The 18,661-nt window shown below is 40.8% G+C and overlaps 1 protein-coding gene across 1 annotated transcript in view; it reads left to right on the forward strand.

Annotated features, from left to right (window-relative positions):
* Window positions 1–18,339: 18,339 nt before the first annotated feature.
* Window positions 18,340–18,661, forward strand: part of BICC1 (BicC family RNA binding protein 1) — a 97,362-nt gene continuing 97,040 nt past the window's right edge. Inside the window, exon 1 of the mRNA XM_084289932.1 lies at window positions 18,340–18,556. Within this exon, the coding sequence (XP_084146058.1) occupies window positions 18,355–18,556 (202 nt within the window). The 5' untranslated portion in view covers window positions 18,340–18,354. The remainder of the gene's footprint in view (window positions 18,557–18,661) is intronic.

Raw genomic sequence — 18,661 nt, forward strand, 5'->3', positions numbered from 1 at the left:
CCTTCACTTTTTCTCATTCTTAATACACAGAATGCAGGTGTACGTATGAGCTACAGTACCCAGCTGGAAAACAAATGTTTTTTTATAGTATCTTGGGTAGATCGACATCATTATCTGGGACCAGCTTCAAGCTTTTTAAACATGAGTTGACAGTGGAATGTCAGCCGCAGATTTATTAAGGATCACAAAAGCAGGAACAAAATTCATTTACAACAACAAGCAGGAAGGCTCAGGATGTTGGCTGTATACAGAGCAAGTTTTAACTTGGAGGATTATTTAGCCTTTTTTTTTTTTTTTTTTTTTCCAGATAGGAGGACCCCAGCTGAAGGGGAAGCCAATATTAAGGACTGACTGTGAGCAGTGCCTTTGAGGACAACAGCAATCCACAATTACCCTGAGAGAATGGCTCCTGTATCTGCAGTTCAGAGAAGGAAATAATTTCATTATTGGATTGACCTAAAAAATGATCAAAGATCTGTGTTCAGGCAGTTAGTTTCATAACTGGGCCAAAACCTCTGGTTTTGTAATGTGGCACAATCCTTTGAAAGCCAGATTTCCAAAAGCACAGTGCCAGTTTCTCAGCTGAGACTGAGAACCCACAAATTGGCCAGACCATCAGAAGTGCTTTGCACATATCTCCTATTGGGACAAAATCTTTTAAAATCTGTCCATAAGTCAATGAAACCACACTGGTTACATCTGCAAACAATTTGACCTGCGTTTTCCCTAGTCATGATTATGCAAAGGGAAAAGATGCCAGTTTTTAGCAACTGCTTAATCCCTGTTATCCATACGTACTGACCCTCCATCTAGAATACCTGTGAGCACACAGTGGGATTTTGTTTGTCCCAAAATGGAATCGCAAGCCACAGAGGAAAAGCAAGTCACTTACAACCCCAAGATGCAACTATTACACAGCAAAAAAAAAAAGACTTTCACCTTGTCCACAATTAAACTTCTCTAGAAGTAATATCACAACTCCTATTTGTGCAAATAGCCTGTTTGCAAGGGTAGGCTATTCTTGAAGGAAGGACTCGAAGACAGAATCGGAAGATGATTCGTAATGTGAAAAAAATCTGTAAATCTATTGTTCAAACCCAGACAGAGCGGAAGTCAGCAGCTCACGTTGCAGTGGGTGCAGTTACTTCTAACTACAGTAACTGACAATTGGATTATTTTAATAGCCTTCTGAGACTCAAATTGGCAGCAAACCTAATATTTCAGCTATTTGGATAAAACTGTTCTTACCTCTAGGGTATTGTTGTTTATTTGCCTCAACTCTATTAATTCCATCTTAACCAGGTATTCAGAAAATGTGTGATAGCAGAATTGATCAGTCGAAACATACTGAACATTCTTTTCCAGACGATTGAGAAATAATTCACTTAAGTAGTTCTCTTGCAACATCTTTTGGCTACACTGTCCCTCCCACTAGCGTCTTACAAGGACAGAGAATCGCATCTTTTTGTCCCATCACAGTTTTTCTCTGCAGACTTTAGCAAAATATTCACATACACTTAGTTCATTTAGAGCAGGAGGTGACATTGTTTTCCCCAATTCTCCATCCCATCCCTCTCCGAGAACAGCATGTGTAAACAGTCACTCCAAGGCACAACGACATCTTACAGTAAAGCTGTAAGCATGCTCACATCCAACTGCGAAAGCATATTTAAATGTAAGCAAGTGGAATAAATACATGGGAAGACCAAACCCTAAGAGCATGAGGGAATGGGAACAAAGAATTACCTACAGCCTTCAGGCAGGAATGACCAGATCCACCTCTCCTAAGGGTTACTTGGGCTAAGTCAAGGAACCTGCTTCCAGGCTGCCAGGCATCTGTGGGAACTTGACCTCCTCCGAGTGACTCCCAAGACCCTGTAGAGGTTCTGGATCTGTTTTGCCTTGCAGCCTCCTCTGCCACATGCTTTCCCCCTCTGCTGCAGAAGCACGAGGTTCCCTCCACACATCCTCCAGCATACTGCCTGCCCAGCAGAGCATGTTCACTGGGCACTTACCGATTCTGCAGATAGCACAACTGCTCTGAAGCATACAGAGGTTCTGCAGATGGTGCAAGGTGAATGGCACTGCTGCCATACATCCAGACTATACCTCCCATGTTCAGAGGGACATCTTCCAGCTTCCTGGAAATCAGCATGGACCAACAAATTGCAGAGTTGTGGCAATACAGAAAAAACAGCCACAAACCTAGGATCTCTATCTGAATTTTCTGCTCCCCATACTGTAATACTGAACTGCAATATTGAGTTTGTTTGGCCTTGTGCAAAATTATGGGTTTGCAGAATGCAGCTTTGATTTAAGGTCTGGTTGTTTTGGATCAGGCTGGTATCCAAACCCTTTAAGAATCAGTTCAGTTAGAAGTTAAGGAAGGAGTAAAGGATTTACTGTACTGTTTCATTTAACAATGAAATGTTTCAACTGGAAGCAATTTGTCTCAGTAACCATCTTTTTACTATACATATATTCAGGTCACAGCACTGATCCTTGCAGACCTCAGTGAAATAATAAATGTGGTGGGTTACCATTGTTTACTCTCAGTATAAAGTAACTGTACAATTTTACCATTAGATGGCACCAGAGAATATTTTAACATTTACACAAAGGACCACTGAAGCTGAAGCCTGGAATAGTCTTAAAGCAGATGTAGCCACTAAAATTAAAAAAAAATACTCATCTTTGCAATGCATATGAGCACTTTAATTACTTGACTATAAGCGATAGCTTTACACAGCTCATCAGAATGCAAGTTACAGCTAAATCCATGACTTCTTTATTAGCAAGTTTTTTTTTTTTTCCCTTTACTCTTACACATGAGAAGTATTTGATGTGAAACTGCCGTACAGTTTGGTTTAAATGAGATGAACTGCTTTGTAGTGTTTTATTTGTCTTGGGGAAAGAAACACATCTCTGCCCAGACAATTCCAAGCACAGGCTATCAAAAAAAAAAAAAAAAAAGGCACTTTCAAGAGTCCCTCTGCATACCTGGTTCAGTTCCAGCTAGGTCTATGAATAATTTACCAGTTAATGAGCTCGTTCTGTTTATGAAATAATACTCTTAAGAATAGTAAGGCAGGACATAAGCAGTAGCCATATGTTTCTTCTCGAATTCCAGCTAGACAAATGACCTGAAAATTGCTGTTGCAAGAACTTCTAAAACATATGGCTAAGTACAGGGAATTTGTTAGCTTCTTGTGTCAGATCCAAAAGTTTCCAATTATCAACAAAAGATGGCATACCAACCCAATTACTCCTGATATATTCCAGTCAAGACAGATTCCAAGTAACCATAGCTGTGTGGGTGTATGTGGTTTGAAATAACAGGAATCACTGAAAATTTAGTGTAAATAAAAAAAAAAAGTAGACCTTCTACATATCACATCCAGACAAATGTGTCCCAGTGTGCTAAATGTGCTTTCAACAGGAAGCAGGAATTTTTAGGCTTTCTACCAAGGCTGATTTCAAGCCATCATAAACTATTAGAGGTACATTTACTTTCCAGCATTACAGAAAACTCCTGCACAGCTTATTTATTTCATTTGTCAACAGAGTGGAAAAAAATATGCTTCTTACGTAAGATGACAAAAATGTACCAAATCATTTTCAATTATTTTTTTTTAAATGATTAATTGCAGATGGCTTTTTAAGACAACATCCTTGTAGTGCTGGGTAAACATGAGGCTACAATTAACAGTCAGAACACTGGTACATTATGCACATTTCTGATTCATCTGACTAAGCAACCGAGTCCGATCCCGTGCTCTTACTCACAGGAGTACTTAGACCCAGACTATGAAGACAGTGTTTTCATACCAGGCCTGAAGCAAACAATCTCTAGATATTCAACTAAACAGTAAGAGATGGAAAAATGATGTTTACAACAAACCAGAATTCATAGAACAGCTAATGAAAAAACAAAAGGAATACATTTGTAAGCTAAGTTACATTTCATACACATACCAAAATCATAGTTCAGTCATCTCAGGAGCTATATCAACTCTGTCCAGGATTACTTCTGCTGTACTATGTGGGTCAATGCCAGTGTATTTTTCGTGAACTATTTTTCCAGGTTAATTTCTTTTAATCACACATTCACCACACAAAGAAGACAAAGGTCTGCATTCATGCTGCATTTATGTTTGAATTCAGAATATTAAAGACTGACCCTGTTTAGATCCTTTATGCTTCCCTTCCAACTACTGCAACTGTTCTAAAGTTTAAGCCATGGGTGGTAGCAAACATACTAAATAATTATCCATAGGCAAGCCAATTAGTTACTGAGATGCTTGCCCTTTTGTCAGTCACAGCTCCCCTTGGGTCAAGTTGTGCAGTCCCCACTAGAGCAGAACCCACTACACCTCGCACCTCTGCTTCTCTCCGGTGGGAGCAGGGCCTGACTGAAGGCTGCTGAAGCATCCCTGAGGGTCCATTTACTGAAGGAAAAACACGCTGCTGGGGAAGCGGGAGGGAACCCCCCCCAAAGCCCACAGAACCTCAAAATTCCCAGGCAAGCTGATCATGAGACTGACCCATTTCAGCTGAGTGGAACAGCGTGAGGAAAAGTCATCTCAAAACACTTAGCATAGACTAAACATTAACATAATCTCGTCTACAGAAGATGTAGAAGAGTCAAGAAATGCAGTCTTCTCCTAACAGCTCAGCTTTCACTTTCATGAAATTGAAAAATCACTAATTTAACTAATTCCTCATGTATTATATTGAGTAGTGCCCCAGCTACTAATGTAAAGGCAAATTTTTAAACCAATCTAAGGTGTCATTATGAAAAAACAGCAAACATTTTGTAGATGCATAACTTATCTTTAACTGCAGTAGGAAAATTCAAAAAGTGGAGAGTTGGTTTGCTAACTCCATGCTATTTGAATCTAGATGAACAATGTAATTCCCCCAAACAAGAAAAAAAAAAAAACAACCTTACTTTATCAGAGCTAATAGCATCTGGCACTGTTCATAGGAATTTCCAATATTAACCCACCTGTAAACCAAAGAAAACATTTTCTCATAGCTCAGGAATCAGTGTCATGGCAGCTCATTTGTAAGACACTGGAATGTTGCTTGTGAAACTCAATCTGGTATGAGCACATGGAGATTTTTCAATGATTAGCCATTCTTTTATCAGCTCCAGAACAGAAAAAGGTTTCACAAAAATGTTAATGGTAACGAACCGGCAATGCTTCCTGACCACCAGAATACCAGTAGCCAAAAGGTTTTCTAGGCTTCCTTATACACATTTTTCTTACTAAAACATGTAATGAGTATTCAAAGGACTGTGCCATGCATCACAAAGCCTACTTCTAAGTCAGCAACAATCCACATACCAAGAAAATTTGTCTCCACTGCACAATATGCTCCTGTCTGGTTGTCAACCCTGGGCTCTCAGACTTGCACCTAGTAACAGCCAAATACATATTTTTAACTCCTCCTTTTCCCGCTATTATTTTTGTTGCAGATTGTCCTTTAACCCCAAAGCACATCGTTTTACGTGTTGTAGTTTGAAGTGCACGACTGTTCCAACAAGAAACTTGAGCAGATGCACAGTTTAATCCCATTAGTAGGCCTATTGATTTTGGTGGATTTATTTGTATACATAAAGCCAGGAAGAAGCATCATAGTGAACGATGACCTCTTTACAATCCCGTACTTACATATTATCTGGAATCTTCTAGCTATCTGAATGTCAATATGTATGTGATAAGCTTTAGCTATTTCAGAAAGGCTGCATCCAGGATTTCTACAGTATGAGCTAAACATCGATACCATGGCGCTACAGAGTACCTCTCCCAGGGACCTGAATCCTGCTCTCCTCCTCCCCGTGTTACAGGCCAGTCTTTTAACTGATTACACACAAAGTGGATTCAAGCAGTCTGCTCCAGTACATCTGCGTAGAGAGTCACTCCAGTAAATAGTCCACTGGTGGATGTGCAGTTGTCTGTGGTGCTGTATTGCTGGGCTGTTTCCACATATAAATTATTATGCATCTCGTCTACTCGCACCTCAAGACCCACACGCCCTTTGCCACTCCAGCACTAACCACAGCATGTTACACAAAGAGTTCAGGAAGGGTACAGGTAAGTTAAGCAAGCATAATTCAGCACACAGCATCTGTGCAGAAGCCCTTGTATTGCATAATTACCGTGCCCTGTAAGGAAGAGCCCCCATCTTTGTGCTTTTACATCACCCTCTGGAGACACGCTGCTCTTCGCTTAAACGCCATCAGCTCTAAGTGTCTGTATCCCTTGCAGGGTGGCTGTGTGGAAGGACATTGCTCTTGGTTAGTTGGATCTGCTGCCTCACCTCCTAAGATTAATTAGGTCCAGTGGTCTCAGCCAGTGCTTTGTCACTAGATATTAAGACTTCAAATATGCAGAAAGGGTCAGATAAGACACTCAGACTATTTTAGTATAAAATGCATAACATTCTTAGAGCAAAATGTGCAAGACTCCCACAACTATTTAAGTTAATTATTAAAGGGCCTTCCCTTAGGGTTAACCAAGTCAAGTTAGTAATTCATCTCATTTAAATGTACACATGCTAGGATAAAAAAAAGGAATGGAAGACTAATCACTTTGTATTTCATCTATGCATAGCAGCGTATCATAACTGCATACAGAGGTGCAACAGGAATCTAGAAAAGTAGAATAAGCCAAATGCTTTGGTGGCCATAATGAAAAGTGCAGCAAGCCACATAGTTCAAAGCCACCCAAGCTTCCCATTCCCCTTAGATCACAGCACAAGACATACCTGCATATCAAACTACTCTGGTGACCGCACCAGTTCTTCAAACTCCACAGCATTCACTCAGAATGCAGGCAGACCAGTACATGTAAATATAATCTGCAAGTAACTTTGCAAATGTCTATCTCCTGTATGATGAATTCTGGCTGGTGGTCCTAGCCAGTACTGCTCCAAGCAATGCTTGAAAAGCAAACTTATTCAACTCTTATAGTGTTCGCAGCTTTGCAGAAGAACTAAACCATAGTAGAAGACAGGAAGCGGAAAAACCATTTCCACTGGCACTAGAATAAATTAGGTGCTGATTCCTATTGCACATGGATAGAAAGTGAGTGTCTATTTCCTTTTTTTGAGAATCCCATTTTTAAATATATTGACCTACACCAACTAAATTCAGAAGGACAATCCCAACAGTCTCCAGCTTTGCATTTTGGAAATCTAATCTGATTCTGCAAATCAGATCCTGTCCCTTCTGCTGACAGAAAATTGCTCAGCAGAAAAATATTGTGTTAGTGTGGTCAACCTTACAAGAGAATACTATTTACTTGGTGACTGGAACATTTAGCTTTAGGGAAGAGACTAGTTGCTGCCTCTTAGCAAACAGTACTTTCCTGCCAAGCCCAAGTCTGTCCTCATGTCCTCATCTGTAGGAGTCAATATATTGCACAAAACAAAAGGAGCAGATCCAGCTGTCACAGCAGAGGTGCTGCATTTCCTAAAGGCAACGACCATCACTCCCTGCAGGTGATGCATCAGTCACCATATTAAAAAAAAAGCAGGGGAAAACCAAAAACCATGAACTACAACCCTCATAGAAAATGAGGAAGTCAAAATACCGCAGAAGCACAGCACTAATCTCAGAAGCAGGAAGAGTGAGATTGGAAAGATAACCAAATATATGCCAAAACAAACTAATAGTGCTTTTAAAACACATAGGGCATAAAGAATAGCCAGATTTGTCAATAACATGTTACAGCTTTCCACAAAGAAAACTAGCAAATGCAGTGTATCTCAGAATGATACTGCAATAAGCCTTTAATGAAGTTAAGTTCCACATAACATCCTTATAACTAGAAAACTGTGGTAAGGAGTAAGCACGTAGAGTAAGACCATACAACTGTCTGAAAAACAAACAAAAAAAAGTCTGTATACAAGTCATGTAAAGAACAGAAAACAGAGGAAAACTGACTAAATTAAGTAGAAAGTGTCCTCTGAAGGTCAAGCCTACAGTCCCATGTTCAAAACAGTGCCAATTACAACAGGTTGCTCATGGTCATGTCCCGAAGCAATCTGTTCAGGACTGAGAGTGCCAGCCTGTGCCCACTGCCTCCCGTCCCTTCATTACCTGACTGCTCCTTTGAAAGAAGTAAAAGAAGAGCTCTCAGGCAGCACTGCTAACCACAGCCACACTAAGTTTGGAGGTTGAGCTAAGGGCAACACCAATTGTTCACAAAAAATACCATTAAAAACATTATTCTAATTAGGAAATAAATGTAACAATTATGGCCCAAGCTATATTTTTCAGAGAAACTCTATATCCACATGTGATCATTTTATTTACAGTATAAGCCCAGATTTGTCTTTACTATTTATAATCCAGTCATGCAATAAGACACCAAACATTCCTATGTAATCAGTATCTTACATAATTTTTCTTTCTTTTTTTTTTTTTTAAACAGCAGTAATATAAAGATTAGTCCAGAAATCATCAACATACATATATATTTTAAATAACATTTTTAAAAAATAGCAAGATTGGGAATCAGGTATTTATTAGGCTAAGTAAAAAATATGCTTCTTGGTATTACCAAAGAGTATTTGTTACACTAACATGACTGGATCAAATCTTTACCTGTTGCATGTGCAAATTCATTTACTTCAGCATGTCTGTGTAAAAACATCCAAGAGAAAAAGGTATTCCTTCATGTCACTGAAGTTCTTGGCCATTTACAGTCACTAACCTGATAAAACACTATTACAGACTCGTTTTAGGAATGTAATTCAGTCATTTCAATGCTTCCTGTCTCTGCCTCTGTGGGCTAGTAAACTTGACTTCAACAGTATGGTTACATTAACCTAGCTTTGCTTGCCATTACTATGATGTTTTTCTTTCTTGTGAGTACTATGAGTCATTTCCTTAAATCTTTGCTGGTTTGGCTGCAGTCTGTAGGATACTAGGAACTGCCAATGCTCCTCTTCTCTTCCACTTCTGTTTTTAATTCCACCGTGTGCTAGAAGCATTTCTCTATTCCATGTGTTTTATCTAAGGTATTTTTGTTGAAATAAGTAGATTTTCACCTGATGTAAATCATTCAAGGCCAGCTGTCAGCACAGCTTCTTTGAAGCTGTGTAAGTTTACACTTGTTGAAGGTCTGAGCCCTATGTTTTATTACCATTTTGATAAAGCCCTTGCAGATAACTAGCCACTTCCCATGCTTGAAAACATGGCTGTACTACTAAACTGAGGGAATAAGTGGAAAGAAGTCTTTACACTTAACCAAGTCAGTCAGGTCTTGATACATTTTTGATGACACAGGTCTTCTACATGCTCCTAACACTTGGCAGGGGGAGGAAAAACACACACAAAAAAAAAAGGAACAAGAATGTCAGTACATGAAGTCTTTGACCTCTGGACATAAACAAGTTTTTATTCATTTATTCCTTAACTGGGTCACGTATAGAGTTCATACAAACGGTATTAAATTCAGGAGACCTGTATTCTCCATCTAGCAGATACAGCTCAAGACAACAGGTCCAGAAGAGATTAAGGGGAGGCAGTTTTCATCTTCTTTGAACCACCTGGGCTCAAAGCAGTTGCCATTGCTGAAATGGTTCTCATTGATGGCATGATTCTAATCCCACAGCACCCAGCTGCAAAGCCAGGTTCCCCCCTTCCTGCTCTTAACACTCCCCCCTATTTTAGTCAGGGCTGCATTTGCCCCAACAAACGCACTGGAAAGCTAACAGTACTTTCTTCATAGCCTGTGTTTCATACCTCCATCAAACTATCTTAACTTTTCTAAGAATTTAATCACCGAATAGCTCCTTGCACTTGGATAGCCAAACACCCAAAATGGGAAGAAACGTTTCCCACTTCGAAACTAGATATCAGAACAATCAAATCACAAAGAATATAATAAAGCATAACAACTGAAACAGAAAAAACTGCTCACATGTATGCTTACAGAGCAATTTGTACAGCTTCAACTCTGCTTTCACAAAGCAATATTCAGAATTCAGCAACATATTAGGCTGAGTTTAAGGGATAGCTACGCAAACAGGAAATAGAAAGTACTTAGGGACATCATATTCTAAAAGCATTCTCTGTTCAGAATTGGTACAGCAAAACAAAGCAGTGCAAAACAAAACAAACAAAAAAAGGAATAACACACAAGGGAGAAGTTTTAGCTATCAGTTTCTTGGTGCTTATAACAAGACACTCTCTCTGCCTGTAAGTACTTCTTGCGTGTCTTCTCATAAGAAGAAGAAGTTTTTTGCTCTCACAGATAGTTGGCTGTTGAAGTTCAAGGACCTTTTGTTTCACTTCCTCTACCAGGTCAAACGCTTACTTCATCTTTGAAAGCAGACCATGTTAAGTTCTTCAGGAATCACGCAAAAACACAGACATCAAAGCAACTAAGAGTATTAGGAGGAGAGGGGAATTGAATAGAAACTGGAAGGTCCTTTTTAAATGTATCTCTTCCCTCTAGTTCAATGACCTGATAGAATACCAGGTCTGCTTGAATCAACACATTTTAGATAAAATAAATTAAACAAATTCTTCAATATCCAAAGTTAAAGGAGAGTAAAAAAAAAAAAAAAAAAAAAAAAAAGCATTTTTTTGATATGACTCTTAATCCCCTTTGTTTTATTCAGTTATTTATACATGCATAAAGTAGATGTGTTACTTTGACAATAAACTGCTGGAAGCTCTGAAGCACCAGCATTTTACCCTGCAGGAATAAGCGAACATACAAAGCCCAGGAGAAGAGAGAAACAGATACCCAGAGTTCAGCCTGAAGTTGGTGAGGTTCTCCTCTTTCCAACACCCAGAAAGCAGTATTTGTACTGTCCTATGTTACTGAAAAGCCAGATCTAAAGCTTGGTAGAGTGCTAGCCTCACTTTCAGTCACAAGTAAGCAATTTAAGTTTGCAGTACTGACACCCACTTGGAAGATGGACTTGTTTTTTAAAAGAAGGACAACCAGCTGGTAAAACATTTTATAACAGGAAAAATTTTATCAGAAAGCAGCAAGAGCAAGGCTGCTACATAAGGCAGGACAAGCCAGAAACACAGCAACAGGACCTCAGCAACTTAAGTGCAATTTTATGTTACCTGAACACAGCAGGAAGAGCAAGGCACAAATAACACATCCTATCAACAGAATTAGATGTGGGTCAATTATGAGCCACTATGACACACACACAAGGAATCCAGCAAAAAGTATCAAATAAAAAACAGGAGGCACAACTATTGAGCATCCAAGCCCCAATCCAAAGTCCAAGAAATGCAACCACCATGTAACCCAAACCAGAAACAAAGGCTCAGGTCTGGGCTTACATAGAGCTCCTGCACTCCTGGGTGGAGTTGGAGCCCCAGCTGAAGCTGGTTGGGGCAACTGAGCGTATCAGTGCACTCAGCTGCACTGTCAGTTCTGACAGCAGGTGTCAGGGCATGGCTATACTCTATATACTCTATAGGGAGAGGTGAGTAGCTGTGCAGAATAAAGGAAAGCATGTGTCAATCTCTCTGTTATGAAATAGTGTCTCTCAAAGTGCTAGCAATCCTTAGTAGTGAAATCAAGCGTTAGGTTTACATAAAAAAAAAAAAAATCCTCAAATCACATTTTTCTGTTTGATTCCTGGTACATAACCAAAGGCTGATCTCAGTAGCTGTTAGCCTTTACTGCTGCAGTGGAAAAGAATGAATTGCATTCATTCATTTTCATACAACATGGAAGCCTTGTATGACCAGGGGTACATGTGCAGAGTGAAGGAAACTTTCTTGTAGTTGAGGGAGCATTATAATAATGTAGTCAATTTAATTTGCTAATTCAAATGGAAAAATAGATTTCATTAATGTGTCACCGTTAATGCAGCATTTTAGCTATGCAAGATGCTAAAAATGTACACTACACGTTCAAATATTAGCAAAACAAAAATGGCCAGAATATTATTAATAAAAATCGATCCGTTTGTGACATGAGTTCAGAAAATATTGTAACATATCTGTAATTTTATTTCTATTAAAGTAGGAGTATTCATGAAAAATGTTTAAGTATGTATTTGGCTTCAAGTGAAAGGTTTTCACATGAAGCATCATTGTCTTGAGGATTGTCTCCTCAGTGGTAAAGTGATACCAGAAATGATTTTAGGTACCCTCTCCAGAGGTGCCCCCTAATTCATGTCTTAAATCTTCCCGCTTTAAAAAAGTACATTTGCTTTTATTCTAATTATTTGTCTAACAAGGAAGAAAAATTGTAATTTCTCTTAATTAATGATTGTAATAACGACTGTTATATTTCTCCTCTCACAATTGCTTATTCTATCCGTAAGCTGATCAGTTGACTAACCTGCACTCCCTGCCCCAATCTGAATTGTGTAGGAAGGTCATTGAAAGAAACAACAAAATTAATTCTAGAAAGCCCTAATACAATGTTGTCCATGCTTTCTGTTTAAAGACTGACCTTGAAAAAGGTCAACGTGAAAAAGCAGACATTTCAATACAAGTCTTTCATATTTCCCACTTTAAACCTATTTTAATAAAACAGAAAGAGTGTGAAATACCTAAAAGACACCTGTGAAGGCTGCAGTGGCAAACAGGAGTTTCAGAACAGGAATATTTTTTTTCTTAATCCAGAAAGACTTTTTTTCTACTGGCTTCTAAAGAAGAGAGACAGACAGAGAGAGTTCCTCTTCCTCTTAGGTAAGAAAAAAATGTGGTTATCAGATCCAGGATTTAGTATTTAGATTGTAATTTACTGAAAACTTTACGAAATAGCTTTTCCTAATTTACAGATTAATATTATTTGTTTGACAGCAATGCAGAATATTATCCGACGTGACAATGAGATTCCCAGTGTGTTATTCATGTTCTCTGTCATTTTGGTTCTTTATAGTACCATCTCCAGTTACATCATAATTCATGCTTTCATTTATTAATTACTTTCCTTACAAATCAGACAATACCAATAAATATATATATTTTTTTCCTAATTGGTATTTACATCTCTTACTATAGTTGGTTTCTAATTTGATTTAGAATGTGAAATTATTACTTAGCTCTAACCAGCTGAAATAGACGGGTTGACTCTTGAGAGGGCCAATGCAATTCTCAAGAGTGAAAATTCCTAGATTTCTGAGATGCTGACATTTGGTTCTCATTCTCCTAACATTTCAGCAAAGACAAAGTTTACAAAGTCCTATTGCTGAAAAGTCTTCCAGTCAGATTAAGATATTTAACATTGCATGTCTATAAATACCAGTGTATAGAAGGTTATACAGTACATTGAATTTTACCGAATGTTGTTAACACCTCGTGTGCAATCAGAGAGAATTTTAAGCCTGGCCTTTTTCAGGTTCCCTGTTTTTCTCTCAGGTCCAGCAAGGCTGCATTTATTCCTCTGCTTATTCTCACAGTAACTACTTAACTAATTTCTTTAAATTCATTGGCAATGGATGAGATATCAGCAAACTAGAAAAGGTAAAATATAGTGACTGTCTTTTAAATTGCAATGAAAAGAACCAGAACATTTTAGTCTAATCAGTTCAACTTCAGCTCCCAGGAATATTCTGAAACAAACAAACAAACAAAAAAAAAAAAAACACCCTACCATACAAACCAGAATAGGTAACTGTTCCACGTAACAGGTAACTTAATAACAGGATGTATACATAGCCAGTATAGATCTGACAGGAATAAATCATAGGGGACTAATATGCTACTATAATAAACTAGAAAAGTCTGCAGATGGGAGAGTAGCAGCAGAGGCCATACTTCAGGATTTGCACAGAGTTTAAACCCTGTTTCCTGTAATATTTCCCTACGGTATAGCTAAAACTGATGTAAAACTGACATAAAAATGGGCGAATAAACCTCTCCATGCAGGATTGTTATCATTGTTTCAATGCCAAAATAGAAAGGTGTATAAAATAGAGGACTGCAATGTTCTGTTCTGGGCCTGTATTTGTTCAGTGTTTTGGTGATGACCTGGGTGAGGAAACCAAGAGTATGCTTCTTAGACGCATAAAAAATAAAACTGCAGAAGTATAATATTGGCACAAACAGATGTAAATAACTGGGAAAACAATCTTAAAAAAAATCAGGATGAAATTCAATAGGGACAAACCCAGAAGACCAGTAATCAACATCACAAATGCACACTGAGGAACAATTAGAGTTGTTTTATTTTTCTTTTTTTCCTTTTTTTTTCCTTTTTTTTTTTTTTTTTTTTCCAGAAAAGTACCTAGGGATTATAGTACATCAGTATAAGCCAACAATGTCATGCTGCAGAGACAGGATAAACATGATGCAGAGATGAGTAAGCAGGCGTGAAACACATGATAAGATCATGCAGTTACGTTCAGCACTGGTGAGGCCTCAGCTGCTACACTCTCTCCAGTTTTGTGCTTTGTATTTCAGCAAGTCTGTAGACTACTGTGGAAAGAGCTTGTTGCAGAGTAACAATAAAAAACACCTCTGAGAATGGGCTGAGACAGGAGTGACTAGCTAACAGAAGAGAACACCGAAGGCATGCATGATCAATGCTTGATAAAAGTCTTCACAAGCACTGAAGGCTGATACAGAGAACAAATAATCCATTCACCATGTCTGTCGTGGACAGGACAAGAATTAACAGCTTTAAATAAAAGCAAGAAAAATGCAAGTTACTTATTACGGGGAAAATACTTCTTGATGGTAAACAAAGATAGGAATTTCCTAGAGAGGTCACGGAGACCTCTTAACAATTAGAAATTGTTAAGCAGTGAATATACCTATATCTGTCAGGAATGAAGTGAGCGTAATTCGGAGATGGACTAGATGACCTTTTTGAGATTTCTTTCAATCTCTTTTTTATAGATCCACTATTAAGTATAATTAGAAAGATGTTTCAGAATCTCTCTAACTCTTATGGTTAGAAAAAGAATTTATGTCAGGAATTTGTACAGGTAGAAAAGTTTTTATAATGGCTGTGGAGGACCTTTTATTTATTTGCTGGTGTGCCTTAAGTATACCATATGTTAGTGCAGAGTAGGTTTTATTATATTAATCTGAGAAATTGAAGTTAATGGGCCCAGCTTGGGGAATATGGCACAATATAATGAAAAGTCAAATCTTACGGGCTGTTACTTCTGCAAAGGAGACCAATGCTATAAATAAAGCATTTCAAAATGCCACCAGCATTAATTTTCACCAGTAATAAACCTCTCCTAAATTACTGAAACCAAAGTGAGCATTCTCCCTAGCAAAGCACTTCTAGATACCACAGGTCACTTAAAGATTGTGTATGCCTCCATTTCTTTCCCCACCCTCACTTCATAGCTTTGTGAGCCAGTCTTTTCATGCATAACTCCCACCTCAAAAAAATACAGACAATGGCACTTTGCTTCACAGTTGTGTCGTGAAGTAAGTAAATAAATTCAAGATTGCAAGGTCTGGAATACAGACCATGCTGTATTGATGACAAATGTCTCACGCCACTCTTCCATTTATAGGTGATCTCTGCATCTTGGGCTTGCAGAGTACAGAGACAGCCAGCTGTCAGCTTCATCCTTTGGCAGCACATCTCTTCCTTTGTCACATCTCTTCCTTCTCCATAGGAGAGGTCCTATACAGCTCTAAATCTGGGGGTTCCATGCAGTCCCAAAGAGATGTGATTGATTAGAATAGATAAACTGGCTCATGAATCTCCTTTAAACTCACAGAAGCTATTCCGCACAGATGGATACTATACAAGAGACTTTACATATCCTTTGAGTGTGAGAAAAAAAAAACAACTGTTCTTTTCAGTTAGGCTTTTTCTGAGTTTTGCAAATATTACATGTGTGTGAGGTGAGGAAAAGAGAACAGGATGAAAAAAGAGGGAGAGAACGTAGCAAAATAGACCTGGTATGCCGAAATGAGAAAGATCCTGTTATTCTTTTCTTTGATCAAGCCACTGGCCACAGAAAAATGGCCAAAAGAGGTTACGTATGCCAAAGTCAACTCCAGCTTATGTTCCTTATAGCCATTTGATCTTTTATCTGCCAACTTCCTCCCACTTTCCCCAATTGTGTCCACATTTAATATTATTTTAGCCATTAAAATGTGGTTTCTCCTTAAAGACTTCTGTGCAACAAACGTTTTATTCTTCCACTGCAATATAGTAGAGAAATAAAATGCCATTTATGCAATACAAATGATACTCTACTGAACATATACCACCAATAAAAACTCCTAATCATTAAAACCGTTTATTTTTTGGACATTTATATGGATTTAGATAGGCTTAATTTCATTTTTGGTCTAAAACCGCACCATGAAAGGGGTTATTTCTAATTAATAAAAACTGAACTGTGTACATCATTATTTTTAAAGAGATCTTTGATTTATTATATTGTTTACATGGTTGCTGAAAAAATACTGCTGAGTTTGACCATAGCTAATTTAGGAGAAAGAAGGTTTCTGTGGCTGTATTGTAGGAATTGATAAAATGCAAGGAAAGGGACCTCCTACCTTGAGAATCTCTGACTGTAAATCTAACTAGCTTGTGAGTGGAAAATACCCAAATAATTGTTCTGCTTGGAGGTGCTAAGCACCTGTAGCAGCTGTGGATTGTAATTGGCCTTGTCGACACTCATAACTTCCGAACATTTGGATTGTATAACTCACAGGTCGTGGCATCTAGAAGACAGACAAGTCCAGCTGATGCTGATCTGGGGGCAAAGCAGCAGAATTCTCTGGATATCAACCTGGTTTGATATGGACCATCTTCACTTTCCCATCTGAAAAAAAAAAGGGGGGGGGGGAATGGATTGATAACTAAACTTCTGAACTGGGAAGAAAAGCATTGTCCCACTTTCAGTCTTTCCTCAGACTGCCTACCACACCTTAAGTATCATCGTGCTACAAGCAAACTATTATGAAGAGAAACGGAGATCACATTATTTTAAAGACCTGTATTAATGTTTTGTGCTGTTGTTGTTGGCTTTGGCTGTTTTAATTCCCATGGTCATGAGAAGTACCAGAGGATCTTGTGAAAAGTATGCTGCCTGCAAGCCACTGGCTAGGATTCCCAGGGGCTGTGAGACCTCCAAGAGAATTAAATGCTACAGCTGAATACTCGGTGTTTCCAGTAAGACTGCCTCCCCCTGTGCATGTAGCGTTCAGTAAAAATGAAACCATAGGTGGTGTAAAAATCACAATCACGGTGTTAAGTGGGAAATGTGCAAATGTCTCAGTGAGCCAAAATGCAAACCTCTGTAAAAATAACTGCGCCTTACAACAAGATGTAGAGTGGCTCCCATCTACCTGGAGCATCAGCACCGCTCCTGAGGAATTTTGGTATCGTCCTTCAGGCTGACGTTAGCTGTGAGGTAACCATCACCTGAGCCCACTGTAATTTTTCCACTGCTTTCTGGTGCACGTTCAGCAGCGCACTTTGGCCACCAGGAGCCATTTGGCATCACAGCCAGTGCCAGGTCTTCTGTGGATGCTTCCTTTACACCAATACGCGATTTGGGGCTTCAACTGGTTGTTTAATGATGCGAACTACGCTGTGGTGAAAACTACGCTGTGGTAAAAACACTTCATGAAGGATCAGCTGTCCACCGCTGGGCCAGCCCTGGGACTCTAGCGGGTAGGTTAACTCAATTATGCCCCAAGGTCAGGGATTTGTAACATTTTTCCTCAGAGGATACCGAAACGTGAGGTAATTTCTCTTCCTGAGCCTCAGTACCGAAAAGCCACGAAGGCGAGAGCCGTCAGGGCGCGGCGACGTGTGGGCTCTGCCGGGCGGGAGCCATTTCCAACACACGCTGACCAGCACAGCCGCTTCACACCACACAAAGGTGTGTTTGTGGCGGCTTTGTGCGTGTGTGTGTGTTGGGAGAGGGGTGTTAATCAGGGCCAATTTTCAGGATGGCGACCCCAGGGCGCCCTTTCCTCCCGCCAGCACCCCGAGGGCGGGCAGCGCGGCCGGGGGGCGGGCAGGGCGGCGGCGGATCGCCTCCCACCGCCTCCCATCGCCTGCCGGCCCTCCGCCCCCTCCTCCCGGGCCGCAGCCGGGGATATCCCCGGCCCCACCCCGGCGGGCCGGCGGCCCCATGGAGGCGGGGATGCTGTGCGGGCTGCGGGCGGGCTGGGGGCGCCGCCGAGCCGCGGACGCCGCCGGGCCGGGACCGGGGCTGGAGCCGGGGCCGCGCACACTCGGCGGGGAGCCGGGGGCAGAGGCGGGCGCGGGCGGCGGCGCCGGGGCCGGGGCTGGGACTCTGGCAGGCGGCGGCGGCGGCTGGGATGAGGCCGGGGGGCGGCTGTGGGGGCAGATAGCGTCCCGCGGGGAGGCGGCCGAGTGGGGCTCGGAGCGGCGGCGGGGGCCGCCCGGCAGCGCCATGGCGGCGCAGTGCGACCCGCTGAGCGGGTACCTGCAGCAGCCGCTCTCCGACCCCGGCTCCAACAGCGAGCGCAGCACCGACTCGCCCGTGCCCGGCTCCGAGGAGGACTCGGCCGGCCCGCCGCGGCCCCTGCACAGCCCGGAGTGGGGCGAGGAGCGATTCCGGGTGGACAGGAAGAAACTGGAGGCCATGCTCCAAGGTGAGGGCGGGGGGAGGCAGCGGGGGGCGCGGGGCTGCCCGCGGAGCCCCCCGGTTGCGGTGCCGGCCCCGGCGGGGTGCTGCGGGCTGGCGGCTCGCCGGGAGC

This window comes from Netta rufina (genome assembly GCF_964035555.1).
Source record: "Netta rufina genome assembly, chromosome: 7".
NCBI classification, from domain to species: Eukaryota; Metazoa; Chordata; class Aves; order Anseriformes; family Anatidae; genus Netta; species Netta rufina.